The sequence below is a fragment of the Rutilus rutilus genome, assembly GCF_951802725.1.
Source record: "Rutilus rutilus genome assembly, chromosome: 12".
In the NCBI taxonomy this organism is placed as follows: Eukaryota; Metazoa; Chordata; class Actinopteri; order Cypriniformes; family Leuciscidae; genus Rutilus; species Rutilus rutilus.
This window is the reverse complement of record NC_140217.1, coordinates 19,014,463-19,039,815: the sequence shown is the minus strand read 5'-3', so window position 1 is coordinate 19,039,815 and position 25,353 is coordinate 19,014,463. Positions and strand designations below refer to the sequence as shown.

The following is a 25,353-nucleotide window of genomic DNA, read 5'->3' as shown; positions in this document are numbered from 1 at the left end:
AATCAGTTCTTACAGATGGCCCCTGGCCCCTTGGGACAGATTTAGATCAGGCCTAAGGGGACATGTTTTGGACATTTTCCTGTTTCCGCATTTTCAGTGTTGTTCTCTGAGTGTTCATAAGGCTGACCACTGTAGTTTGCAGTGTTTGTCGATTGGTGCAGGAATCCAGTCACCTGAAATAACAGCATTAAGACAGGCTGAATATTAAAATGAAAGCATGGCAGAATGTGTGGATGCTGCAGCAGCTGGACTGGGTGTCATGACCCTCTTGGCCGGGTTTGCTTCCACCTGGACTTGGCTGCGTTGGTATTCAGTCTGTAGAATGATCTCGTTGTATCAAGTCTGTTTGCTTTGGTCAGCATGATCAGAAAGTGTCATTGGAAAGTGTCATTATAACGCTTTGCGGAAACATCTTTGTCCTCCCTAGGATGTTTTAACTGACCCTTTGAGAAGTCCTCGGTCCCCTTCAAGCAGAAGGTTTGGTTGCCGGGCAGATCAGAACTCCATTGTTGAAGGAATCATTTCACTGATGATGCTCCATTGCGTGTGAGACACCTGAACAACTTCTGAATGACCATGCAATAATTGAACACTGATGTATTTGTGGTTATTGTAAGATGAGGGAAAAAGTTATTGGATACACACAAGAACACAACATAACACAACATGATGTACTCAAAATGTAAAACTCAAAAGTCAAAGGTGCGAGTGGTAAATATGGTCTCTTTTTCAGAATCATATATTTAATGAACAGGTGTAATTTGATCACCAAATTCTTCACTACCGCAGTGATCTGGTAGTGGAATTTAGACTTGGTCTGGATAATCAAGGGAGGGTAGCAGAAAGTCACCATAACTAGTATATTTACTAGCGGTATGCATAATTAGAGTAATTAGAGTATATCACATAATTAAACATGGAAATACACAATTTCATAATTATAAAATTGTCTACATTAGTTGTTATAAGTGCAATTCATCAATGAAACTTAATGTTTTAATAGATTCAATTAGAGAATGAAATGTATAGAAACAGATATTTAAATTCTCTAGTTTAACTTTTGTAATCATCCTCTGTGCATTTGATGTACAGGCTAGGTCACACTCAATAGTGCAGGTCTGAATTGTATAGTTGACAAATAGAAATGCCTGCATTTTAGATTTAACTGTTTAGATCATTTTTTATTGTCATTAGTCATTTGTTGGAAACTAGGGGGCCCTCCCAATTTTCAACAATTGCCCACGACTGAACATAATAAATATTTTGTCCAAAGACCAGTTGTATTAATGGGTCTCAATTAGATTTGTAATGAGGATTTAAATCAATTGATGTGTGACCACAGCCATGCATGTCCTATGCACAGCACAGTATTTACATACAGGAAGTTGACAAGACTGTCATGCTGAAAAGAAATTATTTAAATAATTTCCTTTGTCCTATATGTATGAAGGTGAATGATGTATTGTAGATTTGCATGATGTGAATAATTTTTGCCTGGATAGTCTTATGATTTATGCCAGGTAGAGATGTTCTAAGATTGCCATAGTGATGGTGTGTATTATGTATGTTTGTGTATAGGAGATGGGTGGTGTTTTATCCTACCATAATTTGTGTTGCATAATTTAGTTCCAGTTCTAAACTGGGAGGCCACATACAGGAGCTGCTTCTGTAGTGTTATGAGGTGTGAGTGGCCCTTTGAAGTTTCTCCACCCCCATCTCCTAATGCAAAGTTGTGTCCTGCTTAGGGCAGGCGAGACCAGACCCTTGTGGAATCTGGATCTAAAGAAAGTCATTTGTCAGCCTGTAAGGAAATAGACCTAGAGAGGAAAACACCGTTTAATATTGAGCCTTTATACAAATTGCATTAAGATAGATGGTCGATCTCAATATGTGTTTGATTGCCTTATCCAGACAATTGTTACTGATGGCTTTGATCTGTTAAGATTTTACGCCATTAGAATAAAATTTGTTTTTGTTTACAAAGACATGTATCATTATCATGATATTGTGTTTGCAAAGAAAAGGTCAATTAAACAGTGATAATGGTCAGATCTGACTGCTATTGCAGTTAAACTCACACAGTCTGCTGTGTTGTGAGCATTAAGACCCTCAGGTCTGCTGGGGAAATCTCTTTACATGATGCTGTTTATTTACACTAGCCAGATCTGTGTTTAGGGCATTAGATCACCAGGTGTAGTGCTGTGCTTGTTTGTTTTAGCCTTTGGAATTTATGGTGCTATTCAAACTCTTGACCATTTGGCTCCCTGTGGTCCATAAAGACTTTAGATTTTCTGCCTGATATTTACATTTCACACAACTGTTCTTACATGTCCAGTAAAATACCTTCCCTGATCAGATTCCATGTGAGCTGAAGCTCTCAGAGAGGAGTTTTTAACCCTTGCACCACTTTGTTTGTGGTTTTGTTGCAAGAGAAAATTAAAATGTATACCTCCCCTTGTTACTGGGTTAAAGATCTGTTAGATCAAAATTAAATCATCCTGTGGATTTGGATGGATATTTAAGACATGGTGGTTGATCGTTTTAGTTGGTATATACAGAGCATTGTAATTTCTCTCATTAAAGATTCTTGCACAAATAGAAGGTAAAGAAGTTCTTTCTGATTCATTCTTCCTTTCAGTTTCCTTTCTTATCCAATACTTTCTCAAACCATCTATTTTCTTATTCCTCCCAACACTAATAGTGTTCCTGCCTCTTGTTCCCTACATACACGTACCATCTGTCTACATTACTGATTCTTTTCATTCTCATTAAACATTCTTTCCTCTTCTAACCCAATGCTGAATCATCATGAGATTAAAGCCATTCTTGGCCATTACAATATAATATATATTACAACCTGGTCATAATATAAATTATATTTTATAAAATTGTATAAATCAAACCAATTGTATTTACTGGTCTCGGGGGTTTCTACTGAGTTATGTGTCCAAACTGACTTGTTATCTTCTCAATGATCTTTTTAGAAGGCATTTGGCCCTGCAGCTCCAGCTGTGCTGGCATTAGCATTGTGTACACAGCAACAACCCAAACTGGAAACCAGTTACAGCTGCTTTGATGCTGTGAACCTTCAATGGACTGCAGGCATTGAGAAACATGGGTCAAATCATTGCTCAACTTAAAGATTTTTGTGACTACAATTTAGAATTGGACACAATTATCTTATTTTAGGCTAAGATGTTATCAGTTGCATTCTTTTAAGAATCTTATTTGAATATGATATAAAGGTTGGACAAACAGGTCTCATGGAGGGCGCCAAGATTGTTTTATGGTTTGTTGCTTTTGTCAGTCTCTTTTGAGACCTCGAAAACATACAATAACGCAGTGATTGCAAAGTCTGGTATAAAACCAAATTAAAAGTTATGTTTTATAAGACTGAGCCTTAAATGGTGTTGTTTAAACCATAGACATCAGTCATGAACTTTTTGACACTATTGAAAGATTTTCAAAGAACAATGATTACTTTGATGTAATTCACATTGGTCTTTGTCTAAATTATCTCTTAAGATAAGGACAAGCTGTGCATGTCCTCTAACACTATCAGGCCTGGTTACAAGCCTCTTAGTAACACAATAATTGTCATTATATGCATCAGTTTTAGAATTTAGCGTAGGACTGAGATCATTTTCTCAGATCATTTCTTTTGAAATGTTCTAATTTAATTACACTGTTTTGTCCAACTTTACATTTCACACACAAAGTATTCAAGTGAGACAGTTTTACTTGTTATCTTTTAGCTCATCAAATCACAAGATTTTTTCACAAGTTAGCGTGACCATTTTCTTATTTCCAGTGTTGCAATGTTGTTGCAACAAAACAAATAATTAAATGTAACAACATTATTTACCTCAGAATTTAATTTTTTTAGTTTTCAACCCTCTGTTGAGTACCAGAAAAAAAATGTGGATGATGTTATCCCAATTTAGGTTTCATCACTTGTTGCTTGGGCAAACAAGGAGGTATTTAAAGTTAAAGCAAGGGATATCTTTTCTCATCTACCCTGCCGCTATCATGTCCCTGATATGTGGTTTTATCTAATTCTCAAGCCCCACCGGATTTTGGGAAGTCTAACCCAGTCTAACTGGGTATGCCGACCCATTCTACAAATATGTCTATATGAGGTGCGTCTGAATTTTCCCTCAACACTTCTAAAAGGCAAAAGAGAATTGACTTACCAAACGGCTGAAGAAAGAGAAGGACATCTTACTTCTCTTATTTGCTGCAAGTCCCAATATTTCACTGAAAAGACACTCGCAACCTGGAGAATCACGGAGGGACTGTCACCACTTTGTAAGGACCATCCATTAGCCCAACGACGGAATCCAACGGTCTGGCGAAGGTTTAAAGCGTGTATGTCTTTTCAGCGATCCAGTGAAGTTCACTTAATTTATTGGAACTTAGTTTTAGTATTACTTTAGCTCAATGCGTAATCTGACTCCAATTTCAAATGATAATCAAATTTAGATCGTATTTCTGATTAGAAAATAATCATAAATATTGATTATGAATTAATTTAGATCTTTGATTATTCTGATTATCCCATACTTTCAATTATTCGTTCATCACGGACCTAGTGTCGCTTTGAGACGTCACGTCGCGACTGCGCGCTCACGATCACAAACTAGCCAGTCCTGAAATAGTCAGAGGGTGCAGTGCAAATATTTTACCCAATGCAGCCGCTCACTGCAGACCCATAGGTGTAATTTTTTATAATATTTGCAGCGTACAACATGCTAAGTCAGGGAATAGTCAGAAATCAGGAGGTCTTCCTAAGATGTGCCCCATGGTCCATTCAAAGTGCCTCCAGTTTGATCTATTCTGGACAAAATTTGCGGAAACACCAGACTACACATTAATCTCCTGGAAATAATGATTTCAAAAGAATGCAGAATAAATCAAGATGTAACATTTATTTGTCAGGTAAAAATATCTCATGCCAATTACAGAAGTAAATTATTAAAAGCCAATTCAAAAAGTGAGTTGAAGTCAAACAAGGGGACAATGAGATAAGTTTGGGCAGGCTGTGCTATCTTCTGTCCATTGTGCATTTTACTGCTTTATTGCAGGGTGCGTTTTGTTTTAACAGGAAAATCAGTTCTTACAACTGTATTAGTTCCTTGTGACTCCCAATTTCAAACTGAATAAACAAAGTACAGTGACTAACCTGTCCCGACCCCAGAGGTCTGCCATCAAAAGCCGTGATGGTTAGAGGTTTCTGGAGGAGCACGGGTGGAATGCCCAAACGTCTGGCTACATCTAGATCCAAAAAGTTTCCAGCAGCCCCAGAGCTGATGAAAGCACCAAGCTGGTGATTCTGGTTGTCGTGGAAGATGGTGGATCGTAACTCCAGAGGTTGCAGGATGAGGGAAGATATCTACTCTTGTTCCAGTTCCCCCTTTCCTGGATGAGAACTGGCTTTTCCCGACAATTCAGGACAGTTGGATTGGAAATGGACTCCACAGTACAAACAGCATCGCTCCCTCATCCGTCGATCCCTTTCTCTCTGGTTCAATAGTACTGGAAGATTCCTGAGGACGATACACACTGGTCTCCCGACGTGGTTCCTGTTGTCGTTCTCGGAGACGATTATCTACTCGGATAGCCACCTCGATTAGGGATTCCAAATCCGGAGAAGGGTCTCTAAGTGCTAACTCATCCTTGAGTTCCTGAGACAAGGCCTGGTGGAATGTGGCCCTCAAGGCTCGCTGGTCCCATCCACTCTCTGAAGCTAGGGTACGAAACTTAATGGCAAGCTCCACCACACTTCGAGTGCCTTGAGAGAGTCGAAGCAAATGGTAGTCCACATCACCTGTGCTGGCTGGATGGTGGAAGACTCTCTTCATTTCAGCAATGAAGCTGCCACTGTTTGCAGTGAGTGGTGCATGTTGGTCCCACAAAGCCGAGGCCCAGTCTAAAGGCCCCAGTCTAAAGAAGGGTAATGATGTAAGCAACACTGCTGATGTCTGTGGGGAAGCTGCCAGGTTGTGGTTGAAATACTAGGGTGCATTGGGTGATGAACCCACAACACTTTTCAGGACTGCCATCAAATCGTTCTGGTGCTGGTAATTTGGGTTCTGACAGGGAAGCTACCACTGCTTGAGAAGGATTACCATGTGAAAGCAGGGACTGGAGTCTGAAGATTTCAAAGTTGAAGAATCTCAGTAAGGATCTGCTCATGTTGCTGAATGGCTGCAGCTTGCCCTGATATGGCAGACAGAATGCAATCCACATTAGAGGGTGGTGAACTCTCCTCCGCTGGATTCATGTTTATGGTTCAGTCTTGCTGTAACGGGGCTGTTCTAGGTGGGGATTGAACCTGGGTCTCTTGTGTTCAGATTCACTGAGATAACAGATTGAGCTAATTCCCTAATAAATGAATCCAAGAGCAGGGGTGGTCAAAAAGCAAGGAGTCGTAGATCTTCAACAAAAGACAATCTTTACTGATAAAAAGTACAACAAAACAAAGGAAGCCGGGCTTCCAAGAAACAGTAAAAGAAAAATAGACACAAGGGTCCAAAGACTTAAACTTAAACTTTAACAGACTTAGCTTGCAACAGGTAACATAGGGTCTAGACTGAACAATAAAGCATGGCACAAACACACTTAAATAGGGCAAGACACAGGTGTGATACATCAGGCATAATGAGTGGTAGTGTTCAGCAGGAGTCTGGTGAGAGGCGCCACCTGCCGACCAGGAGGAAAATAGCAGTCCAGTTAAGGGTTCCTTACACATTCATTTAGTTTGTTTGTCAGATAAGAGGCGTTCTAGCACTGAAATGTGTTGTTTTTTAAATCAAGCTGCTGAGCTCATTGCCGCTGCTATCAGTGGAGTGGATACAGTGTTCTCTTGTGGCTCGCGGACAGTCTTCACACGGACGTTTCAATCTATCACCATTGCGGAGACTCTCTATTCGTTCACAATCACAAAACAAAATGCACACAAACGTGACCCTGCTTGATATACATCCACTGATAAACATATTCGGTTTTGATGAGGAAAAAAAAACTATACGAGTGCGGATTAGAACCCAGAACCTCTGACAAATGAAAGTACACAAGCTAAATTAGCGGATCTATGAATTTATTCACGTGAAAATTCTTGGCACTAATTATATAAATTAGTAGATCTGATTAAATGGCTAATTAAATCCAATGTTCTATTGAAATTGATTTCTGGACATCGTAATGTTATTTTTTCAGAAAATTGTTATTGTACACATATATTGTACATATGTCTTAGCATTTTATAGCAACCACCTCCCCACCACACCCCACACACCTGTCCCACCCACTTTTTAAAACAAAATTACACCACTGGTTGAAGATGTGTGTTTGGTTGCTCGAGTTTTATTCCGTTTTCCAACTGTATGTTGGTTAGGAATGAAATGGCTAGAATTTATTCACACCTCTACTTTTGAATCCAACATATCATCAGCACTCAGCATATTGAGCATATATTATCAGTATATTGGCTATTTGAAAAGGGGGAGGAGCCATTCAATATGTCCTGCCTTAGCTTTCTGTTTCAGTGGAAATTACGTGTAGCAACAATGACAATGACATCCGGTCAGCTGCTTTTCAAATTAGTGAATCCTGATCTCGCAAACACATCCTTCGGTGTCTGAGAAGACAAGAGGTCTGTTCACGTCCTGCACTGACACCCCTAAGTCTGCTTGGACTGTCAAAATTGCAACTTTGTGGCTCTCTAGAGCAGTGGTTCTCAACCTTTTTTTTCAGTGGGCCGCACTATGTCTAAGTTCAAGTTTCACGGGCCGCATATCATTTACATTTGGCGTCACCAATGCCAACTAACCAGATATTAAGGTATCTAAATGATTACAGTTAGATTTATTATTATTATTATTATTATTATTATTAGAGAGTATAATTCTACTTACCATTAATGGGACACCTGATGTTGTCGGGAGCAGATCAGTTTGGTGAAATTTGGCTCAAAAGGAGTAACAGCACAATGAAGTTGCGACTGTAAGTTGCAGTCTGTAAGACGCGCACGGAAACGTGACTTGATGCGCGTCATTGCAGAAAATGTGCGTTCGCAAATGTATGTCGACCCAAATATGGAAAGCACTTTTGAACTTAATAATCTGAGGTTTTGTCCAGAGATGTTTCGCCACATTTCTGTAACTGAGGATGACTGTTGCGCGGTATGGCTGTGTCCTCTTGCCTGAACATCCATCAGTTCATCTTCGAGTGCGCGGCGGGACAAACCGAAAGTTGCAGCCAAGTCCTTGATTTTTTCCACAGGGAAAGTCAATGGCTCTCTGATGAAATGTCCTGCAGATTTTATTCTCTCAAAATCAGAAAAACGAGAGGTGAATTTTTCCTGCATTTGACTGACAGTTTTAACGAATCGTTCTTTCTGTTGTATGTCCAGTACACCCTCACACATGTCATTCAGAAGTGGAAAGTGAGTTAAATCATTATCTTTGAGTTGTGCAGTGTACAGCCCTAGCTTCATTTTGAAACTCTCAACACAGCCCAACAGGTCATCAACATGTTTTTCGTCACCTTGAAGTTGTAAGTTCAGCTTGTTTAGGTGAGCTGTGACGTCTGAAAGAAAAGCAACGTTTGTTTTCCACTCATTGTCTCTCAAGACTGGAAATCTTTCTCCCTCGCCGATGTCATTAAGAAAGTTTACTATCTCGGGGAGTACAGCCAGAAAGCGATGCAAGACTTTCCCACGACTTTCCCACGCCATCTCACTTCACTGTGCAGAATGAGGTCTCCGTAAGCACTGTCCAGTTCGCCCAACAACGTAATAAAACGGCGGTGCATTAGAGGCCGCGCTCGAATGAAGTTGACCACCTTGACCACAGTGTTCATAACCTCCACTAAGTATCCATCAACTAACTTGCTGCATAGTGCTTGTTGATGCACAATACAGTGAAATGCCAACAAGTCAGGGGAGATTTTTCGCATTTCAGCTACGAGACCCTTGTGTTTTCCCGTCATTGAGGGCGCACCGTCAGTAGTGATGGAGACAACTGAGGATTCCGGTATGTTCATGTCTTTGCATGCTTCACTAAGTGCTCTATAAATGTCCTCGCCCCTTGTTCGTTCATGTAGCGATTTCAATGCCAATAAATCTTCTGTAACCTCAAAAGTCTCTGAATTCACACATCTTACCCAAATGCAAAGCTGAGCAACATCTCCGATGTCTGTCGATTCATCCGCAGCCAAACTGAGTGCTGAAGCAGTGGCTAGCTTAGTTTTTAGTTGTTCTGTCAAATTCTCAGACATTTCAGAAATTCGACGAGTAACTGTGTCATTGCTGAGCTGTAAACTTTTTATCCTGCGAATTATCTCGCTCTTGTTGCTCAGATCATCAAACAGACATTGTGATTCCAGAAAACAGTTCTTAACTAGCTCTCCATCACTGAATGGTTTGCCGTGTTTGGCAAGGAGCCAGGAAATATTGAACGTTGCTAATGTCAAGGCCTGAGACACTTTTAAGCTAGCTCGCATTGTATTCTGTTCAACAATGGCATTTTTTTCAAGACTAGTTATCTTGAAAGCTCTTTCCTGAGATCCAGGTGGATATTTCGTGTCAAAAGTTGCATGGGTGGTATCGAAATGCCTTTTGATATTGTAAGTTTTGCATACGCCCAGTATTTTATTACAGAGCAAGCAGAAAGGCTGTCCATCTCGCTCGTTGACAGCAAACTGATTCTTCCATTCTTCAAGCACTTTCCTACCTTCACTGCTGATGCTACGACTCTTCTTGTTTGCATGTATTCCTTTATCAGTATTTTCCTCGCATCTTTTTTCTCCTCTAATAACAAATTTGTCCATTTTGATCGTTAATTGATGAGTTTTAAATCTGCCAGAGCGCGCGCTTGTAATTGTGTGCGTTAACTGTGTAATTGTCAGTTCATAGTTGCGTCAGTACTGCGCATATCTGAAACCACATGATCACCAAAATTATTTTACAAAAAAATAAATATTGTTCAAACTTTTATTGGTTTAATATATTTAAAAAAAAAAACAATAATGAAATATGAATTGTAAAACTATAAGTTATTAAAAAAAAAAAATTCTTTTTCTTTTTTTTTTTTTTTCTTAAGTGGTCAGCATGGGCCACATCAGCATTTGTGACGGGCCGCATGCGGCCCGCGGGCCGCGGGTTGAGAACCACTGCTCTAGAGAGACATTTGAGTCACCGAAGGCTTAAACAGACACAAGGCAGAAGACACTTAAACAGAAGGAACCCTGTTGTTTAAAACCCCCTCTCTACTAAAACCCACATGCCTTTGAATCACGTGACAAGCCTCAAAGACATTCCAGACATTCCACACACACGCACAAGAACACTTGTGGACTTTGAAACAGAAATTTCCACATATGATCCAATAGCAATGCTTTTGATATGTATTTTCATGTGTGTATAATTTCCATGGCAGATTGAGATTGAGAAATCAATTGACACCTAAAATGCTCAGAATTCTATATTTGAAATGCATATCTGTATTCCCATATTCTGTACACACCATTTCTAGTATCATTCTAATCGTAGTGATCTCACGGAATTGTATATATGTATGAGATTACAATGAAATGTATTCTCATGGGTATTATCTTTCTGAAAGAGAAAATACGAATTCCATCTCTCACATGACATAGTCAAAGTAGGCGTTTCTTCACAAACAAAGGAACTTTTTCCCGCTTCAGATCAGAAGATACGATTGGCTGTTGTCCCAAAAAGAGGGGGGAAGCACGTTCCCTTTAAAGGTGCAGACCCTCGAAAACTCGCTCTCTTACCTTTCTTCCTCTTCTCCCCCGCGCAACGCTTCTCCAAGGAACATCTGAAAAGGCTCCGGCCTTCTCCCTCGGACAAACACATGTTCGAGTCGTAGCTGCCGTTCTTTGCAACTAAGTTATATATATTTGCCTCTTCCTTCACGGGAGATGAATCTTATTTTCCGGTAAACGTTACATTCAGTGAGCCTTTTAAGCTTCCTGCGACACCGGAAGACGCAGCACAAACAGGACACCGTCCGCGCTTCCTGCCTCTCAGCATCACCCGAACAGAGAACAAACTTGCAAGTATATTGATCTGACTAAAAGCTGATTCCAGGTGCCTCTTGAAATTAGGTTTCTGTCTGTAATAATTACCAGTCCCTTTCTCTCTCTCTCCTTATTTTCTCTCTTTCATTTCATTCACTCTGATCACGTTATTTCTTATGTTCTTGTTTGTTTAAATGTTTGTTTGTTTTATTGTTTGCATTTTTACGAACGTTTATAGTTGTAGCTCATGTAATCTCTAGTTTGACATTTATTAAAACCCATTCATACTTTAACTGTCTCTGTGTTTGAAAATCCACCTTTATGAAGTCAATGAAATGCAAAAGATCTAATTAAGCTACACGCTCGATATTATAGACTACTTTGAGTAGTTTTAATTCATAGACTCAGAAAGTTTTATGTTCGTGGCCAGAAGATAAACTTTCTTTTTTTTTGTAAACACGGTAATACCCTTGCTTTGTAAACACTGTAATTTTGGGAGTTTGTAAACACGGTAATACCCTTGCTGATCTGTGATAAGCTATCTTACATACATTTGCTGGACAAGTGACTGATTTGATAAACGAGACCAGGCCAGTTAAGAGGTAAATACCGATAATTGATGAAGTAAATGTATATGCGATTTATGAATTATGACCATGAGTTATGATTATTAATATTTCCAAAATTCCCTATATCCTTGAGCTAATTCGCATTGACCCAGAGTCATATATTTACGTTACATACGTCAATGCATCATACAAAGCTACGTATTCCAAGGCACTTCAGTGGGCCTTTAAGGGAAAAAAACGGGCACAGGTGTAAACACAGAAAATGCATGAAGTGACCAAGTATAAATTGTCCCGGTTCTGCATGTGCACTTCTCAGTTCCCTATCGATATGGTTCACTCGTACTGCATCGCTGGAGGCAATAGGAAAACTCCTTTTTCTCAGATTTACTGAGCAGAGCTGCGCGAACCTATGGCGTGAAAGCCAGCCAGAGCCTGCAGAAATGGGCGGGGCCAGCCCTCTATATAAGCAACATTTTGGCCATAGGAATCGTCTCAGGTTACTTGACTTCCCTGGCCTGTTCCCTGAAAAAGCGTGAACGAGATGCACTTGATTTAGCTCTCTGGGACCACTTTTTGTGTGACCGGCTGTGAATATATACCGTAATTCCTCAAATAAAAACCGGGGCCTTTATTTACCTGAACTGCAGAAGGTAACAGGCTTTTATTTGAAGCAGGCTTTTATTAGAGGCAGGCCTTTATTTCTAAATCCATCTGTTTGATAAATAATTGTTTTAAATAAACCATTTTAACCCCCTGGGGTCGGCGGTATCGCCGGCGATACCAGCTCGCTTTTTTTCTTATGAGTGCAAACTCTAAATACTCTGTTGATTTTGATCTTAAATTTAAGTGTTGTACATCAATCAATCCTGTTAAGATTCCATTTTTTTGTGTGTATACTCACAATAAAAACAAAGTGTTGTGCTTTTCGTCAAATAAAGAAAAATAAACATGATGCGAGTTCTGCCCACTCTCTGTCAGTGAAGTCTATTCTGAAACGCGTCCGAAAATGAACTGTAACTCAGCGAATACTTCTCATACAGACACGTGAGATATGTCTTTATGAAGCTTGAAATCTCTTCTTTTAAAATGAAGTAATTTATATAAAAAACAAATATTCTCAGCTTATGTAATCCGTTTGAAAGCAAGGAGAGGTACCGTTTTTTCGTTCTCCCTTCATTATCTTTAATGAGCTGAGGCCGCCACGCCCCCGGCGCTATTCACATGGTAAATAGTTTAAGTGATCTATGCATCGCACACGCTCCCCGATCAATGCCATAAAAACACAGTTTCTTCATCAGATTCACTGATAGTTCATCGCGTTTTGAGTATGGCACGCTTCTCCGGTAAAGACGCCCTTCAGATGATTCTGGACAGCGAGGAAGAATTCACCTTTCACCTTCCTTTTTGCAAGGAAGATTGCAACTCGGACGACGAACGGCAGCATTTTGAAGAGTGAATTGATCCCGCCGAGGACACAAGTTCGGAGTAAGTTGTTTACTGTTATATAATTATTTTTCTGATAATATAGAACTCATATGAATTTTCAGACTATATTTTGCTTAGTTTTGGCTAGCTTTTGACATCTTACAGGAAAGATTGCCATTCGTGTATATGCTCAAGTGTAAACTTTTTCAATGTGATAGGCTATTTCTCTCTAAACATATTTGTATATTAAATATATTTCACTCAGTTTTGATTAGCTTATAACACTGATTATCATGCTAAAATACTGCCTTATGTTTAATGTAGCTTATTTGCGAATATCTGCTTAAGTGTAATGTGATTTAGTCTAAATATATTTCAGCCTCCGGTCAAATATGTGATAGCCTAGGCCTACTGTCTAAATACTAGACATTATATATATATAAATGTATGGTTTTGGTTAGACTTTGACACTGCTTATCATGCTTCAATACTGCCTTATGCACAGATGTTTGTGAATACAGGTGTAAATGTTTGAAATGTAGTGATGTGTCGTTCGCGAACGATCCGTTCATTGCGTGCGTCACTAAATGCGTGCGGTCTATTTGGCCCATAAACAGATACTCGCGGTGACGCGGTGATATTTCTCTGTCCTATGGACCATCAACAGATATATACATACATTGTGCGTCCATAACAATTAATTGCCCATCAGTTTACTTTGGATAATGTATGCTAATAGTTTTTTTTTGTTGTTGTTGTTGTTGTTGTTGTTTTTTAGGAATGTGGCTGCATCTAGCTCTCCTTCTCCAGCACCCCGCAGAGGGGCACGCAGGTGTCGTTCAGTTCTCAGTGCGATGGAGAATCATCCCGAGTAAGTCCACAGACGTAATATTTACAGATGAAATATAATTGTGTTTACATCGTCATAATATAAAAGTACATATTCTTGTGTGATATTACAAAAACTGTTGTCTTTTTTTTATCCATGGCCATTAGTGATCGATAATGATACTAATGCAGTGTCTTTGATTGTGTTATCAGTATGCTCACAGTGTGTTTTGTTTTGTTTTTTACAGATGTGACAATTAACTTGTCCAAGCACCTGTCCCGAAGAGAGCCAAGGCTACCCAGCAGGCAACATTTTGTTGACTAGATTTGGGTACAGTTTTTACTGTAGAATATACTGCCACATCAAATAAGCTTTTGTTTAGCAATTTCTGCTCATATGTTCTATATATATATATGTATATGTATATGTATATATATATATATATATATATATATATATACATATATACACACACAGATATATATATATATATATATATATATATAAAAAATACTATTTTTGTCAAAAATAAAGTCATCAACTAAGATGCTAGATGTTCCAATGTTGGCTATATTCAAACTAATGAATACATATGATAAAATGTAGGCCTATAATATTTTTTTTACAAAGAAAGAGTACACTTGAAATATTGTTGAAATTGTAATTATTGTTGTAATTGTAACCTTTTTAATAAAATAGCAAAACATATTTACAAGATAGATGTAAGCAAAATCTTAAATGGTCAATATAAGTCTTCTTCTAAATATGTCTTTTGTTCTTGCATTCATTCTTGTGGCTCAGTCAGTGTCACACCTGAATGAATGACTCATTATGCAAGTCATTATGCATAATGGGTGGGACATTGTATTCTCAGGTGTAAACCACTCCTCCTTCACGCCCCCCTCGCATATTGGCTTTCCAAGCAAAACCTGTCTTACACAATTTAAATCAATGTATTGTTTTATGTGAACGATAAAGCAAGACTATTTTCACATAATTTTGAAGCCAGAACTCGAAGCGACAACATCCATTAGTCAAAAGTCTTGTGGACACATATTTAGTATGAGTTTTGTGGTCTTATTTCAGCAACTTTCATTTTTATTTTTTTCAATAACCACGGATAAACATTATTCTCTTAAAAATACAAACATCTACATACATGTTGCTCACATATTATGGTAGCCCTGTTTGTGCTATATAGAGTGAATTTACACCTTTGCCATTAACATGTTTATAAATAACTGAAAAAAGCACAAATGTCAGGGCATGTCAAAACATCCCAAGGGCCCCAAAAACACCTTAGACCCCAGAGGGTTAAATTAAAAGCGATAGCGTTCCAGTGGACAGAGATCATTAATTTTTTAAGAAACATTTGCAAAAATATAACCATATACAACAACAGCCAGAAGGGTGACAAAGCAATTTGGGTCAGAATTACGGTAATCAAACACCACCATTGTGTCAGTTTGAACCCTGTAAATGTACAGAGTGTTTATTTCAAATACAGGTACTACAGTATTGCTGGTAGATCACAATAAGAGCATACGGTAGCTATGTAAAACACATTGCTGGTTTGCAGCACACCAGTATCTGATTAACGTTACAGACGGCAGCTATAACCAGCATGAACATGACAAAAAATCAACAAATCTGAAGTAACGCTACTCTGGATACCGTAACTTTGATTAAAGTCAAAAGTCCTGACAGCACAGTCAACTGCTGGTATCCAATAACATTCAGCTGCAAGCAAAATCCGAACAAAATTGCTTAAAAATAACATCGTCGCAACTTAACTTGATAAATGGAACGGTGTAATTACCCATAAACAATATTTGGTGGTCAGTCCTCCTCCTCAAAATCACCATCCTCACCATCATCAAGAACTACAAGTTCATTGTTAAACAGCTCCTCTTCATCTTCCTCGTCCTGAAGTGCTTTGCGCCGGTTCTCCCGGCCCTGCTGTCGGACCTGATCGAGCGCCTCCCTTCCAGCGGCACAAGGCTGTCCCTCCCTGAAGCAGATAATGAGGTCATCTTCGCTCCCGTCAGTTTTCACAGACAGTTCACAAACTTTGAAAGACTTTTTGATCATATCCACTTCCAGTTTGTCCCAGGCGGCGACCGCCCAGTCCACAAGCAGGCGTCGGGCGGGGGCTTTTAAGTTACCTCCGGCTGTGTACTCCTTATCTGCATCCCCTGCCATCCACTGATCGTAGGCATTGTGCAGGCTCGCCTTGAAGGGTTGGTTCTACATCACATCAGGGGCTTGGATATATTTAGTGCACCCTCCCGGGATCACCGCTGTTGTGATATTGTAGCCACATTTTAGTTCCTCTTTGGTGGCGGCACTGATGTGGCAGCGGTACGAGTCCCACGCCAGCAGCCGCGGGGTGAAGTTGAATTTTCCCACCACAGACTTCAGCCAGTCAGCCGTGAGAGCGTCATTCATCCAGCCATTTACAGAAGTGGCGATTACTGCGCTGGAGATCTGCTGCTGCATCGCCTTCACTTCACGAATAGCCCCTTTAAAAACGATATAAGGCTTTAGTTTGGTGCCGTCGGCCTTGCCAGCGAGGACAACGGTAAGATGGCTTTTCTCGTGTCCTGTGGTTTTTTAGAGCCACACTCTTTGCTCCTCGTGTGTCAACAGTAGAGGGAGACACCATATCGAACCAAACTGCAGTCTCGTCCATTGCAATGATGTCCTTTTCTAAAATCTTTTTAGAACTGACAGCTTTGCTAACGTAGTCAACGTACGAAACAAGTTTCTCAGTTAGTAGATCTGGGTCTTTCTGGGCCATGGTGGTGCAACGTCGAAGTGAGAAACCATTGCGCTGTAGAAATATTTGTAGCCAACCCCTGCTAGCCACAAACAAATCTCCTCCATCACTCACGGAATTGTAGATCTCCAACGCTTTATTTTGTATCATTTTTCTTGATACTCGGTTGTGTTTGTCCCGCATGGAGTAGATCCAGCCAGGTAGCTTTGTTTCTAGCTCCAGGCTCACTTTTTTCCTCCCACCTCCAGCTAGACGTGCTCTGCTTTTGTCGGCTAATCTTGTCAGCTCATCCTTCTGTTTCTTCCAGTATCGGATTCTCCTGGGGTCAATGTCGAAATATCTCGCAGCTTTTTCACCCGCGTTTTCCTCCGCATACTTTAAAACTCTTTGTTTAAATTTTAATTCAAATTTTCGCCTGGGTGCCATGCTCCTCAAGTTCGTTTTCAACAAAGTTGTTGAAAAGTCCGTCACTGGCACTAAATGAGACCCGTGTTACATTCAGTGTTGCTACTGCCATCTATTGGCACCTGTACATTACGATGAACTTGAATGCACATTATATAAGGCACTTAGGAGATTACCGTATCCACACAAATCTTTCCCCGGCCTTTATTTGTCCGTGTTGACCATGCCCCGGCCACTATCAGAGGCCCGGCGTTTATTTGACTACCGGTTTTTAGGAATTACGGTACTTAGAATTTTTATAGTTATAGTTTTATAGCTATAATTAGATGTGCCACAGGTGCATCGACGGGTATAATTTTGTCTGAAGAGCAGTCCTGGGACATCCTCAGTGCGGCAATAAAATGCAGCGTCTCGTTCACGCTTTTTCAGGGAACAGGGTTACAGTCAAGTAACTCGAGACATTCCCTTTCAAAAGCAACACTCAATGCTGTGCTTGATTCAGCGCTCTGGGAACAATAATAACCACGCCGCCGCATTGTGGGTGTCTGGACCCCTCATCGTGTTGTAGTGTGTGCTCACAAGAACTCGAAAAAAGACATGAGCTTGTGATGTCGACTCAAGGACGGGAGAGCCCAGGGTGGTATGAACATCCAAACTCTAAAACCTTATGAATGTGTGCGGAGAGGACCAGCCTGCCACACCACAAACATGCTGGAGGGGGGCACCCCCCCGCCAAGGATCAGGAAGAAGCGACCTCCCAAGTAGAATGAGCTCTGATGCCTACTGGCGAAGCTTGATCGCGCACCTCATAAACAAGGGCAATAGCATCCCTCACCCAATGTGAAATTGTCTGTTTTGTTGCCGCCCCCCTGTTGCGACCCCCATCACAATGTGCTCTGACTTCTGACTCCACTGTCTAGTGTGGTGGATGTAGGTCTGAAGAGCACGGACTGGACACAGTCTGTGAAGTCTCTCGTGATCTGGTGTTGTGAACGGCAGAGGACAGAAGGCCTCAAGAGTGTACGGTGAGAAAGGAACCATAATGCAGATAGTCAGGATGAGGATGCAAGATTGCTTTCACCATTCCAGGGGCAAAGTCTAGGCAGGATGGCAAGACCGACAGAGCATGCAAATCCCCAATTATTTTACGTGATACCATCATCTTTAGAGTCAGAAGCTTTTCAGGCACCAACTCTGGAGATTCATTGGGGGTCTCAACCAGACTCTCAAGGACCATAGCTAAGTCCCATGAAGGGATCTTGGTTCTAACGGGAAGCCTCAGTCGCATGGCTCCACAAATGAAGTGAGCGACCAGAGGATGTTTCCCAAGTGGCACTCCGTTGATCAAGGCGTGGTTATTGAACCAGCACAACATCAGACTAACCACAAAAGTAAAACTGTACAAGACTATTGTTCTCACCGGCCTCCTGTCATGAAAACACATGTTTTCAGGCAGCCAAGGGCTTGACTTGCTTTGCATATACGGGCACTGATCTCCTTGTCTATTCCATCGCAGGAGATAACACTGCCCAGGTACTTGAAGTCTTCGACTGTCTTTAGTTTTGTCCCATCAATGGTTATAGAGGGAGGAAGGGCATTGGAAACGGGGGCTCGTTGTAACAGGACCTCTGTCTTGCCCAGGCTGATGGTCAGACCAAAGAGACGGGAGGCTTCCGCAAACTTGTTGACAATGCACTGGAGATCAGGCTCTGTATGCGCCATGAGAGCACAGTCGTCAGTAAAGAGTGCATCAAGTATTTTCCTCTCCACTGTTTTGGTCCTGGCGTTCAGGCGTTGAAGATTGAAAAGCGATCTGTCCAACCTGTACCTCAAAAAGACCCCATGTTCAAGGTCTCTGACTGCATGGCTCAGCACACATGTAGAGAAGAGGTTGAAGAAGACAGGACACAGCCTTGTTTTACGCCATTGGCAATGCTGAACGTTTCTGACGTTTCACCACCGGAGAGTACCTGGCCAGTCATGTCATCATGGAACAGTCTGATTAGGTTCACAAACCTGTCTGGGCATCCAAGTCTTGCCAGAATCATCCAGAGGGCCTCTCTATTAACCGTGTCAAACGCCTTGGTCAAATCTATAAAGACACTTTAGAGGTCCATGTTCTGCTCAATGCATTTTTCCTTTACCTGCCTGACTGTGAAGATCATGTCAATGGTGCTACGACCTGGGCGGAATCTATACTGAGACTTTGGTAGGTTGACCTCTGCTATGTTGGAGATTAGGCAGTTGAGAATTATCCTAGCCAAGATCTTCCTTGGCAGGAGAGAAATTGACAGGATAGAAATACCCTGGTAATTGCCACAATCAGTTCGCTACCCTTGTTCTTGAAAAGGTAGACGACTGTGGCACCTTCTGCTCCTCTGATCGATTGCCCCTGTCTGCCTAGTTGCCGTAGCTGCTGCTGCTGCTGCTGCTGCTGTTGCATTGGTTTACGTCTGTAAGCTTCGTATATCTTTCTGTTTTGAATCTTTATTTATTATCTATCATTCCTAGTGTTTATATTGCTAAATATAGCTTACTCAACATCACACATTAACCTGACATCGCTAAGTTCAATCTAAACCATTATTGCTAGCACAACACGCTAGTAATTCCCTAGCCTGTTATCATGCCATCCTTCCGCTCTTTATTTTTTTTTATTTTTTTCTTGCGCACTCGCACCTTTTACGAGTTCATCAAACAACTTAGGTAAGTAGGATCAGTCAACAAACACCTTCATGTCATCTTCTCCTCTTATTGTCACTTGCACTTCACGTAACATGTATAGCATAGCCTTCTCTGTCAGCACAGGATTTACATGTGATAAATGCAGGGAGATAGAAAAGCTGACAGGGAAGATTTCAGAACTAGAGACACGCTTCCCAACTTGAATCGAGGTTAATTGTAAGAGTGCAAGGGCTTTAGATAAATTACCAGCATTTCACAATAATTAACAGTATTATTTTACAGTAACTTCTTGTAATTAAGTTTCCCTGTAATATCCCAATGAATACCTGTAAAAACTACAGTATCCTTGGATTTTACAGCATTTAACTCTTATTTTACAGTAAAATCTTGCAATCTAAAACCTGCTGTTATATCACAACAAGGTCTGTAATATCACAGAAACACAGTGAAAAAAATTAAGGATTTCACAGCATTAAACAGTATTTTTACAGTGAAATATTGTATTGAAATATGCCCTGGGAAGTCACATGACATAACCGAACTGTTTTGAACTGAAGGCGCCGTCGTGTCCCTCTTCTATTCCGGGCTGAATGGAGAAGGTGAGCAGCATGCATGTTTGCAGCACTTACACCCATGTTATTTTAATATGATAATAATATTTACTTTCAAATAAACGTTCATCGCATGACACAGTTCACATTTTGTTAGCAAATGCCCGGAATTGTTGAAAGTTCTCTCACAGCATTTGCTAATAGTAGTAATGTTAGTAATGACGAGAGTTTCGCTATAATTTTTCATGTCACTATCACCGTTTAGACAAATCTGGTGTTTGTAAAGTTTATAAAACCAATGATAGGACAAACATTACTATTTATGTGTGCACATTTCTGTAATTAGTCAAGGTTATCATAGATTAGCAGGGCTAACCGTTAGCTGTTTAACTTTAATAACTTAGTGATTCAAACGGTCCATAAAAAAATGTTTTTCCAGCGGATATCCTAGTTACAACATGACTGAGCTAACTAGAGTAAGTTAGTCTCATGTCGTGTTCGACAACGGGAGGGTTTTAACACTAGGGTTCCCACTTGTCCTGATATGAATGCATAATAATTGTAAAAGTTGTAAATGCACTTTACATTGAGTGAGCAATCTCAAAGTGCTACAGAAAAAAACACTATATATATACCACTATCATTTTTGACATATGGCTAAAATTAAATTACAATGATCAATGATCATAATCTGCATTCAAACTGAAATTCTTATTGTTGGTTGCCTTTGTGTAATTTCTCCTTTTTCTTTTCTTTTCTTTCCAGGTCATCAGAGGGCGAGGCTAACCATCCTGTTCAGTGTCAGGCTAAGAGTGAGGAGAAATAGATTAGGTAGGTGACTAGTTAACATGCACCACAATGTTCAGCTGTAAATTTGTTGGTTGTGAGCATGTGTCTGAGAATGTGTGTAACTATGTTCAGCACACAAAACTGCATAGCAATGCCCCCAATTATCACTACCAGTGTGGGGTGCCTGACTGCTCACGGAGGTACAGAAAACACACGGGACTGCAAATTCATATGTATAGGCAGCATAGCCTAGGTCCTACCTGCAGGCTGCTGGGCCTATACTGCCTGGCACATCAGCTCTACCACCTGACACACCCTTGAAATGTCTGCTTGAGGCTTGTGCATTTAAGTGTGACACTTTGGCCTCTCTTATTAAGCATTTGAAGACGCACATAAGGGGAGGAATGGTAACTAGATGTGCATTTAGAGGTTGTGATTGCACGTTCACACACATGATCAGTTTGATGCTTGAAGTTGATGTAAGATTTTTTATTCAAATCTTTAAAATGCAAAATGAGTGATTACATTATCAACATTTACCTTCCATGATTTACTACCTCTGACCAATGAACAATATTTATCCTTTATCCTAAATCCATGCTATTGTGTGTTAACTATGTTACAGCCATGTGCCACTGCTGTGGACGTCAATACTGCAGAACTCCCCAGCACCCCCTGCTTGATCATTCAAGGTAATGTTACTTTGATCTAGTATCGACATTTCTAACTCATTATTTTGTTTTCATTCTAGAAATCTACATGACCACAATAAATAATTATAATTATAATAAGAATTACATTTGTATAGCCCTTTGTATCTTAAGCAGATCGCAAAGTGCTCATAACACATAATGTTGTATCTGTTCATTTCAGGTGACATGATGAAGCCCTCTGGATGGCTTATATCCATCGAGGGACATGTCGTGATGGGCCCACACCCTTTCTTTTTACACGGAGTAGCTGCTTTCTTCAGCAGCTATTACGTCTTCAACCTTGAGTATCCTGCCGCTGGATCGTCGACGCTGGAGTTCATTCAAAGGTATTTTATAAAGACCACATTTAATCTTGTAATTCACATTATAGTACAGGCTTCCAACTCAATGATTGTCTTGAGGTCTAAAATGCTGACAAACGAGGTACCTGAGGCTAGCCTGGTGAGACCATCCTGATCTCGCGAAGTCATTCAATTTCGCTCTGCAGATCAGTATGGGTTTCTACACATGTTATGCTGACAAATACCTGCCGGTCCAATCACAGCTATTTATTTTGTTTTGGCGCAGGCTATGTGATGATGATTTTGAAACGTCTATTGCGAAATGCGAATGTATTGAATGAAGTAGATGAAATTTTCTTTAAAAGCAGAACAAAATGCTCTTAGGCCCTTAATTGAAAAGGATGTGTTTGTCATACTTTCAACAGGGTTTGGTTTTAATTTACCAACTGGCCAATTGCGTGAAGATGCATTTCAGTGGCGGCGCACGTTGATATGGCCTCTCATAGTAGAAAATCAACCACTTTGCCTCAGGCAAACCTAACCTGAGGCACCTTGGCTAAAAATGGCTAAAAAAAATTATGGTGAGAGTAAGATCTAACAAGTTTGGATTGTAAATCTATTACGGTTTGATGTGGGGAAAAAGCACAGCAAAAAGCACACCTTGATAAATGCTGTCTGCAATTAAGTCTATAAGTCTGTAAGTCTATTTAAAACTGAAACTATCTTTGCTTATTAACAGGTGCTTCCTGGGCATCAATCCTGAAAGAGGCTCAAAGACCAAGAAGCGGACAACAATGAACCCTCATGTGAGCACCCTTTTGAGGAAACTTATTGACTTTGAGTGGGCATCATAGTTTTTTTTGCAGCGGTAGTTGTCAGGCTCAGTTTTGAGTAGCCTTGTTCTTTTTGTAATTTTTCAAGACAAATTTGCACGACAAGATTTTCACACAATGCTATTGCGTGTGGACTCATTAAAATGTTTGAGACTGAGAGGAGCGCCTGACCCCTTTACGACATTCCTTCATCGCTCTCTCCCTTGCTCTCTTATCTTGCCATGAAGGCCTCATTCCCATCCTGTCCATTACTGTTATTGTGACACAGCTAGTTGAATAGTTGAATTGTGAGACAGGTAGTTGAATTGCAAGTTTGCACAATTTCTCTGCATTTTCTGCATTTTAAGATGGCTTTTATGACTAGAGAGTTGAATTTCATGAACTCTTGAAGTTCTTGGCATCTGCTGTACATTGAAAAATATTTATTTGTTAATAAATATGCCATTGGGCTAACACTGACTTTACCTCAGAGTTGTTTGTTGGGGGGAGGGGGTTAATTGTACAATGATTGTAAATTCACAGTAAATGGAAGCTTCATCTGCATTACATGACTTCCACAGTATACATTGTAAATTCACAGTAAATTATTGTCAACTTGTACTTTACTTTCACAGTACACACTGTAAAAGTACAGGGCCTTGTTGTAATGATGTACAGCAAAAGATTGTAATTCCCCAGTAATGTACTGTAATATAACAGTAATTGCTTTGTCATTGAAGCTGTGAAGTTACAGTATACAGTTGTGCTTTTACAACAATGCATTGTAATATCACAGATATAAAATTACAGTAAATTGCTGTGAGTATATTTCACAGTATATTGCTGTAATCCTTACTGTGAAAGTCATGCAAAATGTATCCAATTATTTATTGTAAATTCACAACGAAAAATTTTGCAGTGTACTGCTTTGGATGCGACTAGCTTAATGAACTCTGTACATTGTTCGGTTCCGGCTGTAGTAGAGCCCGTGCAGCAGGGCAATTGGGTGACGGTGAGGCGCTGTAGTTGCAGGACAAAACACTGCTCTTCTGTTCCGATAACAACTTCAAATAGATTCTCCCCACTCAGTGAAACACCCACTGAAAATCCTGTTGAATGTGTCCTAGTTATTGTATTCTATTACATGGAACGTGAAAATAGAGACACCAGCCACCATAGTCACATGTTTGCGGGAGCCAGAGCGCCTGACATCAAAGCAAATTTAAAAGTGCTGGCTAAAGCTAATCGTAAATTCTCTAAGATTATTATTCACGTCGGCACTAATGATGTTGAACTCTGCCAGTCAGAGATCACCAAAATTAATGTTAAAGAGGTGTGTGAACTCGCAAGTATGATGTCAGGCACTGTAATTTGCTCTGGCCCCCTTCCTGTTCGCAGGAGTGATGAGATACTTAGTAGATTGTCCTCACTCAATGGCTGGCTGTCTAAGTGGTGTCTGCAAAATAATATAGAATTCATAGGCAATTGGAAAAGTTTTTGGGGCAGACCTGACCTGTTGAAAAGAGATGGTATTCATCCCTCCTGGGATGGTTCTGCTCTTCTCTCTAGTAATATGGCACATAATCTTAGAGCTCAAACATGAATTGGGGCTCAGGTCAGGAAGCAGACAGAGTGGCTAAACTGACCGTCTGCTAGCTGTCTCACGTCACTGAGGTCAGATAAAACCCATCACATAGAGACTATTTTACCTAGATATCATCAAATAGAGACTGTGTCTGTTCCCCGAATTAGGAACTACAAAAAACTCCCAAACCCAATTTATGTTCAGCAAATAAAAAACTGATATAATACAGATGAACAAATGATAAAGCTCAGGTTGCTGAGTATTTGTACCCTTACTTCTAAAGCACTTTTTGTTAATGATTTGATTACAGATTATAAGTTAGATGTGCTGTGTTTGACATAAACCTGGCTAAAACCAAACGATTACATTACTTTAAATGAGTCCACCCCGCAAGATTACTGTTATAAACATGAACCTCGTCTGAAAGGCAAAGGGGGAGGTGTTTCTGTAATTTATAGTAATATTTTCAAAATGACTAAGAAGTCTAGTTTCAAATATAATTATTTTGAAGTGTTGGTGCTTAATGTAACAATATATAGTGTAAATGATAAATCACGTTTGAGATTTGTGCTTGCTACTGTATACAGGCCAACAGGGCACCATACAGACTTTATCAAAGAATTTGCTGACTTTCTATCAGAGGTAGTACTGGCTGCAGATAAAGTCCTAATTGTTGGTGATTTTAATATACATGTAGATAACGAAAAAGATGCATTGGGATTGGCATTTAAAGACATTCATAACTTTATTGGAGTTAGACAACACATGTCAGGACCTACTCATTGTCGTAATCATACTCTAGATCTAATATTATCACATGGAATAAATGTTGATGCCATTTAAATTCTGCAGCAGAGCGATGACATCTCAGATCATTATCTAGTCTT

The 25,353-nt window shown here is 40.0% G+C and overlaps 1 protein-coding gene across 1 annotated transcript; it reads left to right on the top strand.

Annotated features, from left to right (window-relative positions):
- Positions 1–21,691: 21,691 nt before the first annotated feature.
- Positions 21,692–22,923, top strand: LOC311301648 (uncharacterized protein; the record flags this gene model as incomplete). The annotated part of the gene is made up of 3 exons (XM_084426924.1): positions 21,692–21,767; positions 21,949–22,114; positions 22,809–22,923. The coding sequence occupies 3 exons, from the start codon at positions 21,692–21,694 to the stop codon at positions 22,921–22,923; spliced, it is 357 nt and encodes a 118-aa protein (XP_084283050.1).
- Positions 22,924–25,353: the final 2,430 nt, after the last annotated feature.